We start from the raw sequence: 26,502 nt of genomic DNA on the forward strand, positions 1-26,502 counted from the left end.
TCGGAAAAGCGATAGTGATACAGAATTTAAGTTTCTTCAAATCAACATAGAAGTCAAAAGGACTGGCAAATGTTATAGGTGACTCTCGGAAAGAGACCAAAATGTGACACTGGTCAGCACAAACTGAGTACATTAATCTTAGTTAAGGGTATACATTGTACAAATGTTTATCACATCTACTGAATCCCCTATGTCACTACATGCCACTGTCATGGAGTGAATGTCCCTATGACCTGAGATAGGTAATGTCTCTTAGGTTATACTTGATTTTTGGAAGGCTGTTCATTACAGGGCAGAAAAACAGGTCCCTCCTGTGTAAAATATGATCATGGTTACTGTCAGCATTACCTTCTACTGTGCAAGGTCCTAAGAATTAGTCTGAGGCTTCAAGGCCTACTCTGCCAAAGACCTCTGGGAGAGCAGCTCTGACATTACCCCTTCCCTATCGAGTCAGAGAAAGACAGATGTCTCCTGAGCAATAACCAATGCTTAGGAAAAACAATAGATAAAACCACTGTCTCCTTAAACTGTGCTAGCACAGGAATTCACACTTCCTTGGTGAATCAGGAGACATAGGATCAAAGCAAACCAAATTATATCGCAGGCTGGTGCAAGGGGAAAGGAGTTGAATTATTTAAACTATGAGGGACAAAGAGGGAAATATACATTTAGGTTCAGCAAATTGTTCTCTTCCTAGTTTCAAAAAATGATACCGAAACAATCTCCAAAGCCTCATAACAAAGCAGCAGCAGCACTTATTTTTAGCAGTAATCTCGACGGGGGATCTCCTCTTCACTGAGATGGATTCATTAGGGGAAAAATTCAGGAGCACCATCATTCACAATTTTCATTCATCCATGTTCAGAGCTGCAAATTGCATTCATCCATGTGCAAGACTCAGAGATATTCACTATGACACTGACATCGTGATTAGAATAGAGGTCATCTGATATTACCTCAATGATCTTGAGTGTGAAGACAGTTTCAAGGTGTGGAGGACGTTTGAAGGCTGATTTTCTGAGCGCAAACTATCTTCCTTCTCTGCTCAGATCGCACACATCCTAGCATTTCTCCAAGCAGGTCTTCAGAAAGAATTGGCACTGGGCTCTCTAAAGTTCAAGTTGCTGCTCTGGCCTGTTTCAGGGGCCAACTACAAAAGAAATCTCTTGCGACTCACCTGGATATCATTCGATTTTTGCAAGGAGCGGGCTTCCTTACAGTTTCTTTTTCATATACCATGTCCAGAATGGAACCTTAATTTAGTCCTTTGGGCTCTTCAGAAAACTCCTTTTAATCCACTCCGGAAGGCCTCCTTGAAAGATCTTAGGCTAAAGAAAAAGTTCTTGTTGGCTGTGGCATCGCCACATAAGGTTTCAGAGCTTCAGGCTCTTTCGTTGGGATCCCTTTCTTCACTTTTTGGAGGCAGGCGTCTCCCTGAGCACATTCCTTCCTTTCTTCCGAAAGTGGTATCAACATCATCTCAACCAATTTGTGGAGCTTCTATCCTTTCACAGAGAAGACAAAGAGACTCAGTATTCTTCCTTGAAGCTTCTTGATGTGAGTAGAGTCCTCATATATCTAGAAGTCACGAATAAGTTCTGCAAATCAGACAGACTATTTGTGCTTTTTGGTAAACAGAGGTTTGGCCTCATGGCTTCCAAGCCCACAATTGCTAGATAGCTACTACTACTACTTATCATTTCTATAGTGTGAAGATGAAGCTCCTGCTCCCACTCTCCAGCAGGCCTCACTGGCCTGTGGCCTCTGAACAGATCTCCAAACAGTCTGTTCTTAGCATCCTGAGCAATCCAACCTCAAGCTCCTGGGCCCCTTTTTCACTCAGGGTGAGCTGGTTCTCAGTATGCAAATTATATGCAGATTAGCCAGCTACCCTTTCACACTCAGGGTGACCTGGTTCTCCAGAGGCAAAATTAAAGAGGTCTTACCAACAGCATATTCAGGCAATTCTTTATTCCATCCCCCTGGGCACACTTCGTCTAGCTTAAATACTTTATAAATTCACATATCTTCACACTGAGCCTCCCCACACAGATACCTGGGCTCAGTGCTAACTTCAATACTTTGGGGACTTCTAACCCCAGGCTTTGCAGCCTGCGTCTCAGTACTGGGACACACAGCCCTACTTCTTCTTTGGACATACAGTCCTATTTTTCTTTGAACACACAGTTCCTCTAAGTACTGAGGCTACACAGTCCAACACCAATGCTTTAGGGACTTCTTTCCCCAGCCTGTTTTTCTTCCTTGAGCACACAGTCCAACAGGTCCATAGGGTTTAGCCAGATCTGTCCAGGGGGATTCTCTTTCTTCAGTTACCAGCTCTCTTCCTTTCCTTTCCCCTCTCAGGTGGGGTATAAAGTGGTTAATTAGCTACACAGGACCCAGCCCATAACCTCCTACACCTGTGGACCTCCCAGGGCTCTCCCCGGTCCTAGCGCCCTCCACCTATTCTCCTAGCGCCCTCTAGTGGCCTACCCCGGACATCCTGGACATTTTTAGGGGAACAGCGCCATCTAGTGGCCTGCCCCAGCTAGGTCAGCCTCTTATCACAATAGCGCTACTAGACGTACACAGTGCTGTATATATACCACAAGGAGGCTATCGCATCAGCTACAAGGCATACAGTGACATCATAGGCAGATATGAAGCCCATACAAACTAATAGATACGCACCATTACACTCTCTCCTGAAGTCTCCTCTCTTGCATTCTTACCACTCTTAAAACCCTACCCATAGATAAATCGTTAGACATATATGTTCTCTCAATACTGTTCTGCCCCCCTCTCTACTCACCACTGTTACACTCCGTTGTTCTATTCCAAAATGATATCCCGAATTTATTCTGTCTTTTATAACTCTTCATAATGTAACCCATAAGCGTATTGCAACCAATTGTACCTCCATATATTCCGCAGTTCTATTCCTAAATGATATCCTGAATCTATTCTGTCTTCTATAACTCTTCATAATGTAACCCACAATCGGACTGCAACCAATTGTACTTCCATCATTCACAATGTATTGTAAGCCACACTGAGCCCGCAAATAGGTGGGAAAATGTGGGATACAAATGCAAATAAATAAAAAAAAATAATATCTTACTGTCTCTGGCGGATATTTGCAAGGCAGTGATGTAACTGACACTACATACCTTTGCCAAGCACTACAGTGTGGACACTGTGGCGCACTCAGAAGCCAGTTTTGGGTCTTTAGTACTTAGGGCAGTGGAGAAAGGATCCCACCCACCCTAGGGATTGCAACATCCTACAGGTTCTGCAATAGTAAGAAGCTATGTAATGGAAAGAGAAATTAGGTCTTACCTGATAGTTTTCTTCTTTCTATTAGTCCTTCCACTATTCCAGAAACCTGCCCGAGGTTTCTGAGATGTTTAGTTGGGGTGAAGTAATAGGTCAAATAACAGTCACCTTGCACAGTGCTTCCTGCATATCTCTTGCTCTCTACAAATTGTCCAGAGATCAGAGGTCCACACATGTTTACTCATCTGGTTAGTGTTAGGTTAGCAAGCTGTTTAAGGTGGTTGTGTTTATTCTGAGTTTCTACTTACTGCTTGTCTATATAAAGTTTTCAAGTTTATTAAGCACTTGCTATCCTGCCTATCGGCAATACCAACTAAGCAGCTTATAAACTAAAAATAAAGAGGAAGAAGAGAGAAGAACTGAACAAAAAGCAGAGGGAAGGAGGGAGAATTACATTGTCATAGTAAAGAGGGGAAAGGGAAGCACACTAGGGAAGGGGAGCAGTCTCAAAAACCTTACAGTGTCAGGGCCAACCCATAGGGTATTAGGGACATGGAAAAGACTCTAGTAAGAGGTGAATCTTTAGTTTGCCCTTAAACCGTTCCAGGAAAGTGTGAGACCTCAGGTACTGTGGGAGCCACTTCCAGAGCTCAGGGCCTTCAACATGACCTGCAAGCCCTGATAGAGGCAGACTTAGACACTGTTGCAATCACGGAGACATTGCTCAATGATTCCCATGAATGGGATGCAAACATACCAGGCTATAATCTATTTAGGAAGGATAGAGATGGTCGAAAGGTGGAGGAGTAGCTCTGTATGTGAGAAATGATACCACAGCGACTGAAATGACAGGAGCCTGGGGAAAGGAAGATGCGATATGGATCACCTTAAAAACAGATGATGGAACCTCTGTCTACATAGGTGTTGTCTACAGACCTCCGACACAATCGGAGGAACTAGATAAAGATCTGGTCACACATATCCATAAGTTGGGAAAGAAAAGAGAGGTGCTGTTGCTGGGAGATTTCAATCTGCTAGATGTGGATTGGAAAGTTCCATCTGTGGAACTGGAAAAAAGTAGAAAGATCATGGATGCTTTTCAAACTGCTCTACTCAGACAAATGGTGATGGAACTCACAAAAGAGAAAGCGACGCTGGATCTGGTGCTCACAAATGCGGATAGTGTGTCAAATGTCCGAGTGGGTGCCCACCTGGACAGCAGTGACCATCAAGTAGTTTGGTTTGATATGACAGCTGAAGGTGGGGGCAGCCACTCAAAACTCAAAGTCCTGGATTTCAAGCATGCTGACTTTAGTAAAATGGGGGAATACCTGAGGAAGGAGATGATGGGCTGGGGGAATATACGAGAAGTGGAAGGGCAGTGGTCCAGGCTGGAAGAAGCTATAAATATGGCCACAAACCTTTATGTAAGGAGAGTAAATAAAAGCAAGAGAAAAAGGAAACCAATATGGTTCTCCAAGCAAGTGGCTGAGAAAATAAAGGCTAAAGAGTTGGCGTTCATGAAATACAGAAAAACTCAAGAGGAGGAACACGAAGAGGAATACCGGATGAAACTGAAAGAAGCCAAGAGAGAGATACGTCTGTAAAAAGGGCTGACAAAAATTTCTTCAGGTATACTAGTGAAAGAAGGAAGACTAAAAATGGATTTGTGAGACTGAAAGATGATGCGAACCGCTATGTGGATAATGATGAAGGAAAAGCAAATTTGCTAAACCAATACTTTTGTTCTGTTTTCACTGAAGAAAATCCTGGCGAAGGACCACGATTGATTGGCAAAAGTACATATGAGAATGGAGCGGATATAGCACCATTCATGGAAGCGAGTATGAACAACTTGAAAATCTAATGGTGGACAAAGCCATGGGACCGGACGGGATCCACCCCAGGATATTGAGGGAGCTCAGAGAGGTTCTGGCGGATCCTCAAAGATTTCTTTAATAAATCCTTGGAGACGGGAGAGGTTACGTGGGATTGGAGAACAGCGGATGTGGTCCCTCTTCACAAAAGTGGTGACAGGGAAGAAGCTGGAAACTACAGGACGGTAAGCCTCACTTCGGTTATTGGAAAAGTAATGGAAGCGATACTGCTTATCCGACATTGCTGCCTGGATGTCCAACCGCCACCTGAAGCTGAATATGTCCAAAACTGAGCTCCTCGTCTTTCCACCTAAACCCACTTCTCCTCTTCCTCCACTCTCTATCTCAGTTGATAACACCCCCTCATCCTCCCCGTCCCATCTGCCCGCAACCTTGGAGTCATCTTCGACTCCTCCCTCTCCTTCTCTGCGCATATCCAACAGACTACCAAAACTTGTCGCTTCTTCCTCCTCAACATCAGCAAAATTCGCCCTTTCCTATCTGAGCACACCACACGAACTCTCGTCCACGCTCTCATTACCTCTCGCCTTGACTACTGCAACTTACTCCTCACGGGCCTCCCACTTAGCCATCTATCCCCCCTTCAATCCGTTCAGAACGCTGCCGCTCGTCTTATATTCCGCCAGAACCGATATACTCATATCACCCCTCTCCTCAAGTCACTTCACTGGCTTCCGATCAGATACCACATACAATTCAAGCTTCTCCTCCTTACCTACAAATGCACCCGGTCTGCGGCTCCTCACTACCTCTCTACCCTCATCTCCCCCTATGTTCCCGCCCATAACCTCCGCTCACAGGACAAATCCCTCCTTTCAGTTCCCTTCTCCACCACTGCCAACTCCAGGCTCCGCTCATTCTGCCTTGCCTCACCCTATGCCTGGAACAATCTTCCTCAACCCCTACGCCAAGCCCCCTCCCTACCCATCTTCAAATCTCTGCTTAAAACCCACCTCTTCAATGCCGCTTTCGGCACCTAATCCTTTCGTGAAATATAGTATGCCCTATCAGACTGACTCTACACTTGTCTTTAGATTGTACACCTGTCTTTTAGATTGTAAGCTCCTTGAGCAGGGACTGTCCTTCCATGTTAAATTGTACAGCGCTGCGTAACTCTAGTAGCGCTTTAGAAATGTTAAAATGTGTTAAAATGTGATAGTGAATTTCCTGGAAGCCAATAAGTTGCAAGATCTGAGACAACATGGCTTTACCAAAGGTAAATCGTGCCAAACGAATCTCATTGAATTCTTTGACTGGGTGACTGGAGAACTGAATCAAGAACGTGCTACAGACGTAATCTACTTAGATTTCAGCAAAGCTTTTGGCACGGTTCCCCACAGGAGGCTCTTAAATAAACCTGACAGGCTGAAGATAGGACCTGACGTGGTGAACTGGATTAGGAACTTGTTGACGGACAAACACCAGAGGGTGGTGGTAAATGGAATTTGATCGGATGAGGGAAAGGTGAGTAGTGGAGTACCTCAGGAATCGGTGCTGGGGCCAATTCTGTTCAATATATTTGTGAGTGACATTGCCGAAGAGTTAGAAGGTAAAGTTTGCGTTTTTGTGGATGACACCAAGATTTGTAACAGAGCGGACACCCCGGAAGGAGTGGAAAACATGAAAAAGGATCTGCAGAAGCTAGAAGAATGGTCTAATGTTTGGCAATTAAAATTCAATGGGAAGAAATGCAAAGTGATGCACTTAGGGAGTAGAAATCAATGGGAGACGTATGTGTTAAGCGGTGAGAGTCTGATATGTGCAGACGGGGACAGGGATCTTGGGGTGATAGTATCTGAGAATCTGAAGGCGATGAAACAGTGTGACAAGGCGGTGGCTGTAGCCAGAAGGTTGCTAGGCTGTAGAGAGACGTGTGACCAGCAGAAGAAAGGAGGTGTTGATGCCCCTGTACAAGTCATTGGTGAGGCCCCACCTAGAGTATTGTGTTCAGTTTTGGAGGCCATATCTTGCTAAGGATGTAAAAAAAAATTGAAGCACTGCAAAGAAAAGCTACAAAAATGGTATGGGATTTGCATTACAGAACGTATGAGAAGAGACTTGCTGACTTGAACATGTATACCCTGGAGGAAAGGAGAAACAGGAGTGATATGATACAGATGCTCAAATATTTGAAAGGTATTAATCCGGCGACGGGAAGGCGGTAGAACTAGAGGACATGAAATGAGGTTGAAGGGGGGCAGACTCAAGAAAAATGTCAGGTAGTATTTTTTCATGGAGAGAGTGGTGGATACTTGGAATGCCCTCCTGTGGTAGGTGGTGGAGATGAAAACGGTAACAGAATTCAAAAATGTGTGGGGTAAACATAAAGGAATCCTGTTCAAAAGGAATGGATCCTCAGAAGCTTAGCAGAGATTGGGTGGCAGTGCTGGTGGTTGGGAGGCGGGGCTAGTACTGGGAAGACTTCTAGGTCTGTGCCCTGAAAATGGTAGATACAAATCAAGGTCAGGTATACATATAAAGTAGCGCAAATGAGTTTGTCTTGTTGGGCAGACTGGATGGACCGTTCAGGTCTTTTTCTGTCGTCACCTACTAGATGTTACTAAATAAAATGAACTGGTTTAGATATTTAGGGCCATCTCAAGTGAACGTGCAAGGAGGAGACTTGGAAACAAAAAAAAAAAAAAAAAAAAAGGAGGAAGGAACCCTGAAAGAATTTGGTAGATGAGAAACACCTGCATTATTATGAAGCTATTCCAGTGCTTATTTGTCTAGACCAACCATTCCCAACCCAAGTCCTCAGAGCACAACTAGTCCCACTGGGTTTTCAGGATATCCACAATGAATATTTATGAGTTAGATTTGCATGCAATTGAGAGTGCATGCAAATCTATCTCATGCATATTCATTGTGGATATCCTGAAAACACGATGGGACTAGGTGTGTCGGTTGGAAATGGCTGGTCTAGATATCTTATCTGCAGCTACAATGCTAATTATCTGGCTGGATATTGTGACTGACTACTGAACTAGATCACTTAGGCTTACAAAAGCAGGACATCAATAGAAATCAAACAAAATAAAACATGGAAAAGAAAATAAGATGATACCTTTTTTATTAGACATAACTTAATACATTTCTTGATTAGCTTTCGAAGATTTGCTTATTTCCGATCTGAGGAAGAAGGGCAACCTTCGAAAGCTAATCAAGAAATGTATTAAGTTATGTCCAATAAAAAAGGTATCATTTTCTTTTCCATGTTTTATTTAGTTTGATTTCTATTGATAACCTTTAAGAGTGGACTAACACGGCTACCACACCTCTCTACTTAAAAGCAGGACAGCAAGCGAGAATGATAAAACTATGGGCCAAAATACTACAGATAATCTGAAAGGGAAAAATACCAAATACCATATAACACTTACTACTTATTTCTTCTGCCAGGTTATTTGTTTCAAACTCCAGCGCCTCAGTCTTCCTTTCTTCTGCAGTAAGGCCCATCTCGATAAGACAATGTGCCACATTCACACATGGCGAGACTGATTCATCTATCAGCTCCACTACCGATGTGTTCTCATCCTTGCCCACCACTTTTACTGTGACAATTTTATTATTCACCAGCTGCTTCATCACAGCAAGAGCTTCTGGTTTCCATGTTTTTGACAGTGGCTTCACTCCTAAAGCATACAAATTGAAGAGGGGAACAAAGAAAATAAAATTGCTATAATATGGAGCTCAATGCCACAGCAGCTAAAAAAAAAAAATTGTTTTATTGGTGCTGATGTTAATGCAATAGATATCTATATAAAGTCCTAATTAAGCATATTTTATCTCCTCTTTTTATGTAGCTTCTGTAAGGTACACCTCAATCTTTCTGGTGTTCGCACTTTCTAACCATGAGCGGGGCCTCACGGCTCAGGTTTTCTGAAATCAGATGACATTTGTTTACAATCTTTATTTATTTATTAGGATTCACTTCTCCTTTACCCTTGGCAAGCTGCTCTATTTAGTCACTTCTAGATCCCATGCCTCATCATTTTACATTCATATACACCTTGGATAAGTCAATTTAGCTTACTGTAATGGAAGGAGAAAGCCATTTACTACAGTGCTACATCCAGCTTTATTTACTGAACACATTTATAATCCACCCACCACAATATTTAGGAGGAGTACAACCAAAGCATGCATAAGCTGAAAACACTGATCAAAAAAATCATCAAAATAAATATAAAATAGAACAAACATAACTAGCATTTGGTACCTCCATGAGAGAAGTCTTCAGCTTTCTCCCATTCCTTTTCACCCTCTTCCCATAAAAGGCAGCATGGCTAGCCCTAATTCTCTTAAGGAGCAAAGCAGCTGGATGGATGGGAATTCAAAAAGTCTTTGTACCTAGCGATGAACAATCTAGCCAGAGTCCATTTGTCTGGTCATCCACCCAATAACTTAAAGAGCCGTCAATCTTTTCTCAACAATTTTCAATATAAATATATACTTAAATGCCTTCAGCTGGGTGGTATTTGTAAGGTTTTATTACATTCTGGAGCAAGGTGAACAGGAAGCTATAAGAAATTTACAGATGGGATCCATACTAACAAAAAAAAAAAAAAAATTTAATATGCTACAAAGATCTTACTGAAATACCATTTCACATGCAAGATATCTCACCGCTAGCGCTACTACTTTCCAGGGTGGCTCAAGAATTAGACTAGGTGAGGCTCTGGCCCAGGGCACTAGCGATGAAAATAGCCAGCCTCTGACCTCATCTGGTCTACAGGTTAAGCCTCTTCACTCCCCCCCCCCCCCCCCAGTCCAGTCTGTTCCCTTCTCTCTCCCCCTCCATCTCCCATTGGTCTGGCACTGGTCCCCTCACCAATCTCATTTTTAAGCCAGCTTTTTTCATGAGAAACTGCAGATGCATAAAGTGCCTCTCTCTTTAAAAATACCACTGGGCACTCTAATGTCATCACATGGCAAATGCATAATGCCTTAAAATTGATAGATGTTCTCTGCAGTAACATTTGCGCTGGATGTGGTATATTATTCTAGTTTCTACCACTGGAAGAAGAGGAGGCACTGCCAAAACAAGTTGGTGCAACTATCCTTTGAGCTGGCCCTGCTAATTTTTATAATACTAGACATATGTTTTACCAGTTTATTGGAATATAAACTATTCTATTATTTTATATATATATATACACACACACACATATATACATATACATACACATAGTACACTCCATTTAAGTGCACGTCAGATAAGCGCATGCTCTGTTTAACTGCATGCCGTACTTCGGTCTCATTTTTGGCACCATCAATTTCTAGGGGGACAAACTTCGGTTTAACGCACCACTGATAAGTGCAAGATTCGCTTATATGCATGGTTTAAGACCGCTCCTCTGCAGGAAAGACTCTGCATAAGCACATGCATGGAATATGGAAGCCGATTGGCACGTGACAAAGGGCCAGTAAATTTGAAATCTTGTTGGCTAACTGCCACAGGCAGAATAAGCAAAAGAAGAGGAGTCGTCGCGCAACTGTAAGATTTAACACTGGCTGAACGAATAGAAGTTCTTAAAAAATTAGAAAACAAAGTCAAGCATCTATCGCTAAAGAATATGGTGTCAATCCCAGTCAAATTTCACGTATCTTGAAGCAGAAAGAACAGCTTCTGGAAGACTGGCAATACAATACAAATCCACACAGGAAACGAAAATGGGCGGGAAAAGCTGAGGAGGTAGAAAATGCTTCTCTTCGGCGGTTTTCTCAAGTCAGGAGCAGACAGTTTCCTGTCAGTGGTCCACTGCTTATGGAGAAAGCTAATCAGCTAGCTGAACGTCTTATACTAACTGAATTCAAAGCCACTGTTGGATGGTTGGAAAGATGGAAGAAGAGGACCAACATAAAATTCAAGAAACAGCATGGTGAAAAACAAGACGCTGATAACTTTGGTGCTGAAAATTGGGTTGTTTCAGTTCTTCCTACCATCTTGAACGAGTTTGCACCTCGTAACATTTCCAATGCTGACGAAAACGGTCTCTACTGGCGAGCGATTCTTGATGGAACACTTGCATTCAAACGAGCCAAAACTACAGGAAGTAAAACGTCGAAGGACCGACTGACAATCCTATTTTGCTGCAACAGGGTGGACACCCTGGAGGGTGTGAATGAAATGAGGAAGGACCCAGCGAAGCTAGAGGAATGGACCGATATTTGGCAACTAAGGTTTAATCCCAAAAAATGCAGGGTCATGCACTAGGGTCGCAAAAATCTGAGGGAACGGTACAGTATAGGGGGTGTAGTGCTTCAGTGTGCGAAGGAAGAGCGGGACTTGGGGGTGATTGTGTCTGACGACCTTAAAGCTTTCAAACAGGTAGAAAAAGCAACGGCCAAATGCAGAAGGATGCTTGGGTGCATAAAGAGAGGCATGACCAGCAGGAAAAAGGAGGCGATAGTGCTGTTGTATAAGTCTCTGGTGAGGCCTCATTTGGAGTACTGCGTGCAGTTCTGGAGACCACACCTATGGAAAGATATAAACAGGATGGAATTGGTCTAGAGGGCGGCTACAAAATTTTGAATGCAAAAATTATAGGGACAAGCTTATGAACCTCAACATGTATATGCTGAAAGAGAGGAGGGAGAGAGGAGACATGATATAAACGTTTAAATATGTCAAGGGCATTTATGTACAGGAAGAGAGCCTTTTTCAAATGAAGGAGAGCTCTGGAATGAGGGGGCATACGACAAAGTTAAGAGGGAATAGGCTTAGGAGTAACCTAAGGAAGTATTTCACAAAAACGGTGGTGGAGGCGTGGAATGGCCTCCCGGTGGAGGTGGTGGAGTCGAGGACTGTTCCAGAATTTAAAAAGGCATTGGATAAGCATGTGGGATCGCTTAGTAACAGGAAGAATAAGGGGTTACAGAGGACGGGCAGACTGGATGGGTCATATGGCCGTTATCTGCCGTCATGTTTCTAAGTTGTTGCTCATCATTGGAAAGAGCAAACAGCCCCGTTGCTTCAAGAATGTTAAGCGACTTCCTGTGTCATACGAGGCTAATGCAAATTCATGGATGACGGGAAATTTGGAGGCAGTGGCTAAAGAAGTTAGACACTAGAATGCGGGCACAAAAGCATCAGATTTTGTTGCTTTGTGATAATTCTGCTGCACACAGTGATGATGTCAGGCTGTCTAAAGTCAAGATGGTCTTCCTGCCACCAAACCTACCTCTCTGATCCAACCTATGGATCAGGGCATAATAGCCAATTTCAAACAACATTATCGGACTCTTGTGCTACGTCATCTGATGAGCGTTATGGATGACCAGACTGCCAAGGATAAATGTGCTGTTGAACTGGCTTGTAATCTATCACTGTTGGATTCCCTACATGTTCTGTCCTCCGACAGCCTCGCACTAGTTTATAACGTGATCCTAAAATGTGTGTAATGCCTTTACTGTTATTCTCAGTTCTAAGGACTATCATTGCTGCAGTCACACTGCAAAAAATACATGAGCAATGAACTGTGGGTAATGTAGTTCACAGGCAGTGCAACCACACTTGTTTGGCTGTGTAAGAACTGTTACCACAGGTTGTGAGGCTATATATTTATATGTCTTAGCCATAAACCAGTAGTAGAAACCAGAAAAAAAACACATCCAGTTCAAATGTCTGCAGAGAGCATTGCCCAACCACATTAATCAATTTTAGGGCATTATTAGGATTTATTTACCGCCTTTTTGAAAGAATTTACTCAAGGCGGTGTACAGTAGGAATAGAACAAACATGAGCAATAAGCAATTACAGCAGTAAAAGTATTCAAATACAAAATATGGCATGGTATACTACTTACAATGTCAACACGATATGCAATAGAACATTTTAATTGATAGTGAAGGGTAAAACAAAGATGGAACATATAGATGACATTAGATTGCCAATGCTGTATCCCTTAATGAATTTAACATTTTTTTAAAGACAATTTTATGCATCTCCAGTTTCTCAAGGTAAAAAGTTTGTTTAAAAGTAGTCATGTTACAGACCTGAGAAAAAGTTTATCAACTGCCAGGATGATCCATATTTCAGGGCCGTAGCAAGGTATGGGAACCCAGTGCAGATACACAAGGGATGCAGGGGTGCCAAAATTGTGCCCTGTCCACTGACTCCCCTGCTTGGCCATAACACAGTGGCAGGGCAAGTGCACTAGGGGGCATGCCATATAGTACATTTCTGTATTTTAGAACAATTTAGACTTAAAAACATGATTAGATCTTACCCTAAAAGCTTGATCAGAAAGACAAATAACCCACTGAACACAAAACTCAAGACAAAAAAAAAAAAAAAGGAAAAATATGGTCTTACCTACTAATGCTCTTTCCTTGAGTCCTACCAGACCAATGGGGTTATGCAAATAGACGACTGTCCAGAACCAATAAAATTTAACAAAGCAGCCCCTTAAAGTAGGTGGATCCTGAAACTCCTACTCTAGCACTCTTGCACCAAATGCTGACTCTCCTCTGGCAAAGAGATCTAACTTCAATTGAACAGTGAAAAGTATGCAAAGTAGATCAAATAGCAGCTCTGCAAAGCTCATCTGGACAGACAGCATGAGACTCTGCCCATGAGGCCACCAATCCTTTGGCCTAATGCACCCTAAGAGTTTGAGAAAATACTTGACTGACCTATTTTTGCCTTTTATGACACCCAGTCTGCCTGGCATTGGTCGTACTTCCCAACCTCTGAAGCTGCCAGCAAAGCTCACTCCAGTTATGAAGTTACGGGCACCACTCTTTTTTCCATATAGTGTTCCTCTTTGTTTATCCCATGCATTCTTGAATTCAGTCACCATATTTGCCTTCACAACTTCCCACGGGAAAGAATTCCAGGCATCTACTACCCTTTCTGTAAAAAAGTATATCCTGATGTTGCTCCCACCCTGCAACATCAAATTATGACCTCTAGTTCTACCACTTCCACAGCTCTGAAAAAAGATTTGTTATGTTAACACCTTTTAAGTATTTAAACTTCTGTATTATATTATTAGCATTTGTATAGCACTATCAGACGCACGCAGCACTGAACACCTGATACAAAGAGGCAGTCCTATCTCTTCTTTCCTCAAGTCTTTTAATGTCCTTAGCGAGATACGGCCTTCAAATCTGATTACACCAATGAGACCTCACCAATGACTTGTATAAAGGAATCAACCTCTCCTTTCTTCTGCTGGATATGCTTCTCTCTATGCAACCTAGCATCCTTCTGACTACAGCCACTGCCTTGTCATATTGTTTCACTGCTTCAATGAAATATCTGTCCAACACACACTTCGTCTTCATTCTCCTATGCAGCACTGTTCCCCTCCTTTGTTTATACTTCAAATATTTGCCTCATTCTTTTACGGTTTCTCCCTGCCATGGTTGTCGGCATCACAGACACTTGTTTTCCTGGACCTCTCCCGCATGCTGAGTTAATTTCTTCATTTCACTTTAGGCTATTCTCTGGTACCTATTCCATTCCATGTTTGATTTTTAACCTTTTTGTTTAGAGAGACTTTCTGTACGAATCTGCTTATTCCTTTGGCAGTGCAACATCTATATATGCAGGGCCATTTTAAAGACCTAACCATAATTTCCAGTCCCCGTTAGCACCATTCCTTTTTTCATTTTTACACCACCTGGTCAGTTGTTCCTTTATTTTCTACTATTTTTTTTATCATTCCAACGTTTTTATGTTTCATTCTATTTACGTTTCTTTTTTTTTGTACACCAGTAATACTAATAAGGTATTTTTATACTTTTATCCTTCTTTTACTCACAATGTGAAGGATGTTTGCATTTGATGGGGTTTTTTGGTATTTTAATGTACTTTAATATACATTTTATGATTATGTTCATATATTTTTGTTACATTTGTATCCCACCTTTTCCCACTTATTAGTAGGCTCAAAGTGGCTTACATAGTTCCGGAGAGGTGGTTACAGACTCCTGTGTGAATACAGTAGAGGTACTATTACAGTGACAAGTACAGTAAAGAAGTATTGGCTACAACCGAATCACACAAAGGAAGCCTTGCCTGCTCTCTTCCTTGGACTTGAGCAAATAATCCTTTATATAGTGATTATTTTGCATCCCTTTCCTAATAATTCCTAGCATCCTGTTTGCTTTCTTGGCTGCCGCCACCACCGCATGCTTAGCAGAATGACACCTAGATCTTTTTCTTGAGTGCTGATTCCTAAGGTGGACACTAGCATTAGGTAACTATGATTTGGATTATTCTTCACTTTGCGTTTGTCCACATTAAATTTCATCTGTCATTTCGATGCCCATTCTTTCAGTTTCCCAAGGTCTTCCTGTCATTTTTCACAATCCGCATGAGTTTCAATAACTTTGAATAGTTTTGTGACATCTACAAATTTAATTACATCACTCGTTCCGATTTCTAGATTATTTATAAATACGTTGAATAGCACTTGTCCCAGTACAGATGCCTTTGGCACCCCACTATTACCCTCCTCCATTGAGAAAAATGGCCATTTAACCCTATCCTCTGGTTTCTGTCCAATAACCAATTCTTAATCCATAGAGGCGCATTGACTCCTATCCCATGACTTTTTCATTTTCTCGGGAGTCTCTCATGAGGAACTTTGTCAAAAGCATTCTAAAAATCTAGATACACTACATTGACAGGCTCACCTTTATCCCATGCTTATTCATGCCTTCAAAGAAATTAAGCAAATTGGTGAGGCAGGACTTCCCTTGGCTGAACCCATGCTGACTCTGTCCCATTAAACCAAGTTTATCTATGTACTCCTTAATTTTATTCTTTATAATAATTTCCAGTATTTTGCCCAGTTTTGAGGTTCAAGAAATCAACAATTCCCCCATATCTACTTAGAAACACAGAAACCTGACGGCAGATAAAGGCCATATAACCTATCCAGTCTGCCCATCCTCTGTAACCCCTAAGTCTTCCCTTTCCTAATGTCTTTTTAAATTATGGAACAGTCCTCGACCCCACAACCTCCACCTGGAGGCCATTCCATGCCTCCACCACCCTTTCTGTGAAATAGTACTTCCTTAGATTACTCCTAAGCTTCTTCCCTCAACTTCCGTTATATGCCCCCTCATTCCAGAGCTCTCCTTCAGTTGAAAAAGGCTCTCTTCCTGTACATAAATGCCCTTGAGATATTTAAACGTCTCTATCATGTCTCCTTTCTTCCTCCTCTCTTCCAGCGCATACATGTTGAGGTTCATAAGCCTGTCCCTATAATTTTTGCGTTCAAGACCGCTTACTAATTTTGTAGCCGCCCTCTGGACAGACTCCATCATGTTTATATCTTTCCATAGGTGCAGTCTCCAGAACTGCATGCAGTACTCCAAATGGGGCCTCACTAGAGACTTATACAATGGCACTATCACCTCTTTATGCACCCAAGCATCCTTCTGCATTTGACCATCGCTTTTTCTACCTGTTTGGAAGATTTAAGGTTATCAGACACAATCACCCCCAAGGATGCTAGGCTGCATAGAGAGGGGCATAACGAGCAGAAGAAAGGAGGTGTTGATGCCCCTCTATAAGTCGTTGATGAGGCCCCACTTGGAGTATTGTGTTCAGTTTTGGAGGTCGTATCTTGCTAAAGATTTAAAAAGACTGGATGCTGTGCAAAGAAAATCTACAAAAATGGTATGGGATTTGCGTTGCAAACCGTACAAGGAGAGACTTGCAGACCTGAACATGTATACCTTGGAGGAAAGGAGAAACAGGGGGGGACATCCAGGCTAAAGGCCTACCTGTTTGATGCTGCTTTTTGACTCCTAACTTGTCACTTGCTCGTAACCTTTATCTTGTCTTCCTCTCTTCAATAGTCCCTTTCCCTATGTGTCCTTCTGTCGGTCTTACCCTTATCCTTATTGGTCCTGTCTGTCCTGATTTAGATTGTAAGCTCTTTTAAGCAGGGACTGTCTTTTCTTCATGTTCAATTGTGAAGCGCTGCGGAAATGATTTATAGTAGTAGACATGATATAGACGTTCAAATATTTGAAAGGTATTAATCCACAAATGAACCTTTTTCAGAGACGGGAAGGCGGTAGAACTAGAGGACATGAATTGAGGTTGAAGGGAAGCAGACTCAGGACTGCCAGGAAGTATTTTTTCACGGAGAGGGTGGTGGATATGTGGAATGTCCTCCCGCGAGAGGTGGTGGAGATGACAACGGTAATGGAATTCAAACATGCGTGGGATAAACACAAAGGAATCCTATTTAGAATAAATGGTTCCATGGAATCTTAGCGGAGATTGGGTGGCGACGCCAATAATTGGGAAACAAAACGGGAGCTGGGCAGACTTCTATGCCTGATCGTGACTGAATAGATTAGGATAGACTGGAGTGTAAATTTTAAGGGGCTTCGACATTAGCTTCAGAACTTAGTACAAGAACAGTACTGGGCAGACTTCTACGGTCTGTGCCCTGAGAAAGGCAAGGACAAATCAAACTCGGGTATACATATATATACCCAACCGTATGCCCAGCCCATACTTGTTGGGCAGACTGGATGGACCGTACAGGTCTTTATCTGTCATCATTTACTATGTTACTAAGTCCCGCTCTTCCTTCGTACACTGAAGCACTTCACCCCCTATACTGTACCGTTCCCTCAGATTCTTGCGACCCAAGTGCATGACCCTGCATTTTTTAGGATTCAACCTTAGTTACCAAATATCGGTCCATTCCTCCAGCTTCGCTAGGTCCTTCCTCATGTCATTCATGCCCTCTAGGGTGTCCACCCTGTTGCAGAGTTTGGTATCATCCACAAAGAGACAAATCTTAGACAGCCCTTCCGAAATATCGTTCATAAAGATGTTAAAAAAAGAGCCGGACCTAGGACTGATCCCTTCGGTACTCCACTGACATTCTTTTCTTCAGGGCAAGCTCCATTTACCACTACCCAGTCTCCTTCCATTCAACCAATTTTTAACCCAGTTACTCTCTAGGTCCCATACTGAGGGCACTCATTTATCAGTCGCCTGTGCGGAACCATGTCAAAGGCTTTGCTGAAATCCAAGTATACCACATCACGCACCCCTCCCACATCCAACTGTTTGGTCACTCAGTCGAAGAAGACAGTCAAGATTTGTCTGACACGACCTGCCACTAGTGAAGCCATGCTGCCTCGGGTCCTGCATTCCATTTAGTTCAAGAAATCTCACTATCCTCCTCTTTAGAAGCGTTTCCATTAGCTTACTCACCACCAAAGTCAGACTAACAGGTCTGTAATTCCCAACCTCCTCCTCACTTCCACTCTTGTACAAAAGGAACCACATCCGCCCTTCTCCAGTCCGCCGAGACCACTCCAGTTTCAAAGGAAGAACTGAAGAGGTCTGTCAGCGGAGCAAACAGAACTTCCCCGAGTACTTTGAGCACCCTCGGGTGTATCTCATCCGGCCCCATCACACTGTCTACTTTTAGTTTACTTGCTCCTCAAGAGCACAGTCCTCCGTAAACGGGTCTTGGTCTACCATACACCCATCCCCTTTAGCCTTTGTTTTCTGCAGCCCTACCCCCGGTCTTTCATCCGTGAACACAGAGCTAAAATAACTGTTAAGCAGTTCAGCTTTATCCTTGATGTCAGAAACGTTCTCTCCATTCGTAAGCACCAGGCCCTGAATAGCTCCATCCCACGTCGGTTTCATTACCCACTGCTGGAACAATTCTTCCTATAGGGAATCTAAGATCTCTTTGCCTCTAGACGACCCCGCGGCCAGGACACCCCAATCAACATCCAGCATATTGAAGTCTTCTATCAGTACTACTTCCCTTTTCCTATCTTGCGGATGTCTTCAATTAAGTCCCTGTCCATTTCCTCTAACTTTAAATTATGAGCATAGGATTTAGATTTAGAAATGTAAAATCCTTTGTGCCCAATCTATACTCTTCAGGTCAAGAATGGGCAGAAAGGAGACTTCCTTTTCAGCACCATGACGTATTGTCTTGTAACACAGTCTGCTTTGGGCACAGGAACTACCATACCTAAACTCTACCACTTCCCTAAAATTGTTAATGCAGCTGCCATTTTGGCTGGAGCATGGCATAGAGAAGCTACAACAAAATCTGCGAGATGGATTTACAAGTAAATCATCTACTGCAATTTATATTGTTCAAACTTTGCCAATTGCATATTAGGTGTTACTTTGATAGATCTCATTTTGCCATCCTTGTTCAATCAAGTATTTTGAGTTATCTTGACTATTGTAATGTTCTTTATTCATCTTTAATGGTGAAATTACATCTCAGATTACAACTATTACAGAATACTGCTGCTAAACTCATTTTGGGTCTCAAAAATTTTTGATAATCCGAATCAGTTACCTGATGCAAGGGTTCACACCTTGGGAGTCAGCACTCAAGAAAACGATCTGGGTGTCGTTGTAGATAATACGTTGAAATCTTCTGCTCAGTGGGTGGTGGCAGCCAAAAAAGCAAACAGGATGCTAGGAATTATTAGGAAAGGGATGGTGAATAAAACTGAAAATACTATAATTCCTTTGTATCGCTCCATGGTGCTTCTGCACCTTGTGTATTGCATTCATTTCTGGTCACCATATCTCAAAAAAGATATAGCAAAATTAGAAAAGGTTCAAAGAAAAACGACCAAAATGATAAAGGGGATGGAACTCCTCTCATATAAGGAAAGGCTAAAGAGGTTATAGCTCTTCCGCTTGGAAAAGAGACGGATGAGGGGAGACATGATTGAGGTCTACTAAATCCTGAGTGGTAGTAGAAGTAAATCAATTTTTTACTTGTTCCAAAAGTACAAAGACTAGGGAACACTCAAGGAAGTTACATGGAAAAAAACTTTTAAAACAAACAGGAGGAAATATTTTTTCACTCAACAAATAGTTAAGCTCTGGAACTCTTTGCCACAGCATACGTTAACAGCGGGTTAGCGTATCTGGGTTTAAAAAAGAGGTTTGGACAAATTCCTAGAGGAAAAGTTTATAGTCTTGCTATTGAGACAGACATGAAAAACAACTGTTTGCCCTAGGATTTGTAGTATGGAGGAGTGTTGCCACGATTTGGGTTTCTTCCAGGTACTTGTGACCTGGCTTGGCCACTGTTTAGAAAACAGGATACTGGGCTAGATGGACCATTGGTCTGATCCAGTATGGCTACTCTTATGTTCTTATGATAGTGCAACTGCAGCACTTGCATCTCTGCACTGGCTCCCAATACATTTTATGGTTTTATTTATGTTGGCCTGTGTGGTTTTTAAGATCTTTGATGGGTCATCTCCCAAGTATATACTCAATTTGATTATGTTTCCATCTTTTCATGGAGTGACAAGAATTAGAGATCCTTTTTGCCTGCTAAGGCGTTCTTTTTCTGGCATTAGATATCAACAGATCCTGGAGAAGTCTTTTTGCTATCAAGCCCCTCAGTTCTGGCTTTCATTTCCTATTGAACATCAAAGCTCTTATTTTTTTTTGTTTTGGACGAATTTGAAAACTTTTTTGTTTAAACAATTTCTTAATTTGGATGTGATATTTTTTAGGTTTATAACAATTTTTGTTAATTGCTTCGAACCACTGATAATTGGGATTTGGCGGTATAAGTACATAAGTAATGCCATACTGGGAAAAGAGCAAGGGCCCATCGAGCCCAGCATCCTGTCCACGACAGCGGCCAATCCAGGCCAAGGGCACCTGGCAAGCTTCCCATATACAAGAAACATATATCACATCACATCACAAAAGCCTACTGAACCAAGCTTGGTTTGGAGGCCATATTTGCTGAGCAATTTCCATAGCCACAAAGACACCAACTGAAACCATGATCATAACAACTCTGGCCAACGTCCAAATCAGGTCATACAATGCATCTGCAACATAATAAGTCAAGCCCCCAGGCAAGTCACTTTTCTCATGTCTCAATCCTCATTCTCCCATTCTGCAAGTCATAGGAGTCTGCTGTACCTAGCGTAAACGGGTCCCGGATACATAAGCGCTGCTCACAGCTGCCTATAGCTCCAACACTGCAAACTCAAATGCTTGCTTTAATAGACTTCCAGCTTACAATCTTAGATATCCTTCAAAGCTGCACCACCCTTAATGGTATAACTCATCTTTTTAGTTACCGCTTTAAACAAAGCTGTTCACCTCCATTTGCTTCAGCTTTTTCTTTTCTTCTGGGACCAAGGGGCATAGCTTACCTATAGTCCTGGCTAGCTGGAGACTGGCCTCCAGAGCATCTCAATCGGCTAGATCACTTGGTGGACTGGAAAGGCCTTTGTGGGCTTAAGTATAGAGTCCAGAATAGGGGTATTCCGAAGTCCCTGGCTCCTATATCACAGACTTAAATACTGAACACTTCCCACACCTGTGGGAAAATGGCTAACAGCTCTTCTATCCAAAAGAGTCATACCACCTAAGATCACCTCCTTCCTCTTTTAAGGTATCCGCTAAAGAATCCTTCCTGTCAGTTACACTGAAGGCCCTCTCTTGCTCCAAGGCTACACTAGAGTGTACAGACTGGGTCCTCCCAGTCTTCTCCTCCGCGGCCCTGCAATTTTTTCTTGTGCAAGCTCCTCCAAACCTCCAGAATGATTACCCACAGCTTGGGCCAGGGGAGATCCCTGAACCTGTCTCAGCCAAAATGCTCTGTGGAGGTATATGCTCAAGCGAGGGAAAAATCTCCTTGATTTAAAGATCCAGAAAAGCTCACCAAATCTTTTGCAGCCAAAGACAGAGGGAAGGGAAGCTGCCTGGACACAGAGGGAAGGAGGTGCTAAAATGGTCACTACTCCTGTGCTTTCTACATATTCCACACAGTTCTGTGAGATGGCCCCCACACTTTCTATTGCCAGTACCAGCTGTCTCTCTGCACTCTCTCAGCACACCTCCAACAGCCTGACAAGTGGTCCACATGCCTCACTGTGGGAAGAAATGCATCGACTGGAACTGACTCATTGCTCTTCACAGCAGAAGCAGCACTTAGAACACCTCCATTACACCTGTGGCCCAGCAAACTCTCACTGAAGGCAGCGATGCCAGGAATTGTCATGGGTCTCATTACCTGCACCACTCCCAATTCACGGCTTTGTTCCTTGGCATGGCTTGGTTCCTCAGCAATATTTATTTAGATTTTGCTCACATCTTTTTCGGTAGTAGCTCAAGGTGAGTTACATTCAGGTACTCTGGATATTTCTCTGTCCCAAGAGGGCTCACAATCTAAGTTTGTACCTGAGGCAATGGAGGGTTAAGTGACTTGCGCCCAAGATCACAAGGAGCAGCAGTGGGATTTGAACCGGCCACATCTGGATTGCAAGACCGGTGCTCTAAGCACTAGGCCACTCCTCCAATACCCTCTAAGCACCCTGATGCACTACCCTAAGTACAGTTTTGTTCCTCAGTGCCACTCCAGACACTCCAAAACTGCATGTGGACAGCCCACAGAAGTTACTTCCTGCTGCCCCAACCTCAGGAACTGGCTGCTGTTAACCCCAGAAGCTGACACTTACTCTTGCAGACCCTGCTCCCAAAGAGATCTTACTAAACTTTTACAAGGAGGGGGAAACCAGAGATCCCCAAGTCCTCCTACCCAAACGGTGAAATTAAGGTCAGGCGGAGAGCCCCGAGTAACCAGCTTTCCAGCTGGACTCAGAAGCAGCCTCACAAGACCAGATCAGAGCCAGCTGAACAGAATGTCCAACCCCCTATGCTGGAAATAGAGAATACTAGTAATGTAGCCAACTATTGGTCAATTTCCAACTTACTCTTTTTAGGGAAACTAATATTGTATGTACATTTGATGATTATTTCACAAACTCTGAAGACAAACAAAAGTTTTGAAGTCACCAAGGACAACACACAATCCCTCCACTGCAAAACACTAAGCACAAACTTGTGCAGAAACACACCCAGAACCTTATTGTACCATAACAGCACTAACCTCAAAGATGCAAAGAGAAACAACCTTATCTGTGAAAAGGCAGCACTGTAAATATTTCACAATACCCTAAAATCCCAATACGCTATCTAGTGAGAAAAAAAGGACTGCTACAGATCTCTACACAAAAACTACATGCTAGCCAAGCAGAGTAGTGCACTTTGCTCACAAATGTGAAACACAATATGAAACAAGGAATCACAGACCAGCAATAGAGATACAAAGGCAAAAATCTGAACTAGAAAACACAAGGAATCAGACTCTGCATATACAACAATACTAGAGAAACAGAAATGGAAATACAGAATATCCGAGATGCATATTTTCCAAAGCTGACATGTTCCAACTGATAAATTCAAAAATAAATTTTTTTCTACCTTTGTAGTCTGAGCACTATTTTTTTTACATTTGATTCGGTCCATGTTTTCCTGGATCTCCTGTTCATTTCACTTTTCTTCTCTCTCCATCCCCATCTTTCCTGTCCAGCATTTCTCCTCTATGTTCCTGTTCAGGATCTGCCTTCTTAGCATCACTATCCACCCCCTTTTCCAGCATTACCCTCTATCCCTTATTCTTATTCTATGCCCAGCATCTCTTGTGTGTGCTCTGTCCATTCCCTCTCTTTCCTTCCTCCCCATACCCCACAGGTCCAGCATTTCGATCTCTCTATCCCCTGCACTCCTCGTGGTCTGGAATAACTTCTCTCTGTCTGTGGGTCCAGCACTTCTCCTCTTCTGTTCTACTCTCCACTCAAGATCCGGTCTCTGTGTCCTCCCTCCCCTAGTCTAGTTTTTGTCTCCTCTCTTGTTGATCTCCTTTCCAGGGTCCAAATCACCCCCCCCCATTTCCATGTCCCTCCAACTCCCTCCTGGTCCAGCACATATCCGTCTCCATCTCCCTCCAACGCCACCTCCCCCCCCCCCAGTCCACAACATCTCCATCTCCCTCCTAGCCAGTGGTGCGCTGGTAAACTTTTAACAAGCTCTCTCACTGCCCTGCAATTTGGGGGGGGGGGACGCAGAGGTGGACTGGGGGGGGGGGGGCAATGCATTACTCTCTCTCCCTTTCCCCCCCTCATGTCAGAGCACCCATTAAACCATAAGACCCCCATTAAACAACAGATCTTTACAGCCCAAATCAAATGATAGATAGATAGATTAAAAGCTTTCAAAAAATACTGCCCAGCTGTTCAGCTTGCACTTTGGAATTTCTCCCCTGAGGCTTCCCATCATGAGACCCATCCAAAAAATCTTTAGGGTCCACACCTTCAGTTTGAGAACTTATTTCTGCCTGAGTAAACAGCTTGAATCAAAGAAACTAAAGGAGAAGGTTGTCATGCTGAAGTACAAATTTTGATAATGAAACAGTGATTGAATATTCACATAGCAAACACCCTGAGCCAACAGATTTCTTTTCCACTGAACATAATTAACTTTGCATGAACTTGGCTGCCAATAGTGTGCTGAACTGGACAATGTTGGCACATTTAGACTGACTCTGGACAGTTCTGCACGGACACCTTTCCCTCAATACTCAATACCTTCTTTGTGAAATAGTAGTAAAAAAAAAGGCAAGTGCATTTTTAAGCCGCATTGAGCCTGCGATGAGTGGGAAAGCGCGGGATACAAATGTAATAAATAAATAAAATAATATATCACTGCATTCCACAAAGCAAAAGGAGCAAGTAACTACATGCCATCTTTTTTTCTTTTTGTAGGCACAGGAAAAAAAAAAAAAGATTTTAAATGCTCCCAGGTTCCAATCTAATTCATGTTTAATGTGGGATAAAATGCCATAAATAAGTAAATAGATAGAAACTCTGAATGTTGAGCCCTGATTCTCATAACTTGATGTCTGTTTAGTGGCCCCTTATCAGGAGAAAAATATTCTCTGCACGTTTACAGTATATTTATTATTATAATTATTATTTGTAGCATTTGTATCCCACATTTTCCCACCAATTTGCAGGCTCAATGTGGCTTACATTTGCAGTAATGGCGGTTGCCATTTCCGGGTAACAGAATTACAAATGGTATTGCATTAAGGTGCATAAATACATGGTAACATACATGGAGCATAATATATATGGTAATGCTTGATCATTAATAGTAGAGAGGTTAAGCAGTCATGCGATAAAGTTTGGTTTTGTATAGATAGTGTATAATGTTGTTATTTAGTATATAAGATGGAGGTTTATAGTATGCCTTCCTGAATAGACCTGTTTTCAGCAGCCTTCTGAAGATGGTTAGGTCTGGCGTTGTTTTTATGGCCTTCGGCAATGCGTTCCATAGTTGCGTGCAGATGTATGAGAAGCTGGTCACATGTATGGATCTGTATTTTAGCCCTTTGCAGCTAGGGTAGTGGAGATTGAGGAATGTGCGTGATGACCTTTTTACTTTCCTAAAAGGCAAGTCTATAAGGTCTGACATGTCTGTCGGGGCTTCTCCGTAGACGATCTTGTGGACCAGGGTGCAAACTTTGAACGTAATTCGTTCTTTTAGTGGGAGCCAGTGTAGTTTTTATCTTAGGGGTTTGGCGCTTTCGTATTTCGCTTTCCCATATATAAGTCTGGCTGCTGTGCTTTGAGCGGTTTGAAGCTTCTTGATAATTTGTTCTTTGCATCCGGCATAGATGGCATTGCAATAGTCTAGATGACTTAGCACCACTGATTGTACTAGGCTGCGGAATACTTCTCTTGGGAAGAAAGGTTTGATTCTTTTAAGTTTCCACATTGAGTGGAACATTTTCTTTGCTGTATTTTTCGCATGGTCTTCGAGTGTGAGATTTCTGTCAATTGTGACTCCCAGAATTTTCAAGCTGTCTGAGACCGGGAGTGTGTAGTTTGGGGTGTTTATGGTATTGGGTTTGTGTGTGTTGTATTGTGATGACAGGATGAGACAGCATTTTTTCTGCGTTTATCTTTAGTTGGAATGCGTCCACTCATGAGTTCATTATTTGGAGGCTGTGTGTGATTTCATTTGTGATTTTGGTTATGTCTTGTTTGAACGGGATGTATATCGTGACATCATCAGCATAGATGTACGGGTTAAGTCCTCGGTCGGATAGCGATTTGGCTAAAGGTGTCATTAAGTTGAAAAGGGTTGGTGAGAGCGGTGATCCTTGTGGTACACCACATTCAGGTTTCCACGGTGTTGACTTTGTTAAGTTTGAGATCACTTGATAAGATCTTGCTGTAAAGAAGCCTTTAAACCAGCTTAATACGTTTCCTCCAATCCCAAAGTAGTCTAGGATGTTCGGGAGTATTTGGTGACTGACCATGAGGCATATTTTCAAAGCACTTAGCCTTCCAAAGTTCCATAGGTTTCTAAGGAACTTTGGAAGGCTAAGTGCTTTGAAAATATGCCTCCATATCGAACGCGCTGGACATAGCAAATTGTAGGAGTAGCACATTGTTTCCAGTTGCAATT

The 26,502-nt window shown here is 42.6% G+C and overlaps 1 protein-coding gene across 1 annotated transcript in view; it reads right to left on the bottom strand.

Moving 5' to 3' along the window:
- The window catches only part of TDRD1 (tudor domain containing 1), a 246,820-nt gene that overhangs the window by 78,085 nt on the left and 142,233 nt on the right, over positions 1-26,502 (bottom strand). The window contains exon 15 of the mRNA XM_030204712.1: positions 8,558-8,809. Coding sequence (XP_030060572.1) covers positions 8,558-8,809 — 252 coding nt within the window. The remainder of the gene's footprint in view (positions 1-8,557; positions 8,810-26,502) is intronic.

The sequence above is a fragment of the Microcaecilia unicolor genome, chromosome 5 (assembly GCF_901765095.1).
Source record: "Microcaecilia unicolor chromosome 5, aMicUni1.1, whole genome shotgun sequence".
Taxonomy (NCBI): domain Eukaryota; kingdom Metazoa; phylum Chordata; class Amphibia; order Gymnophiona; family Siphonopidae; genus Microcaecilia; species Microcaecilia unicolor.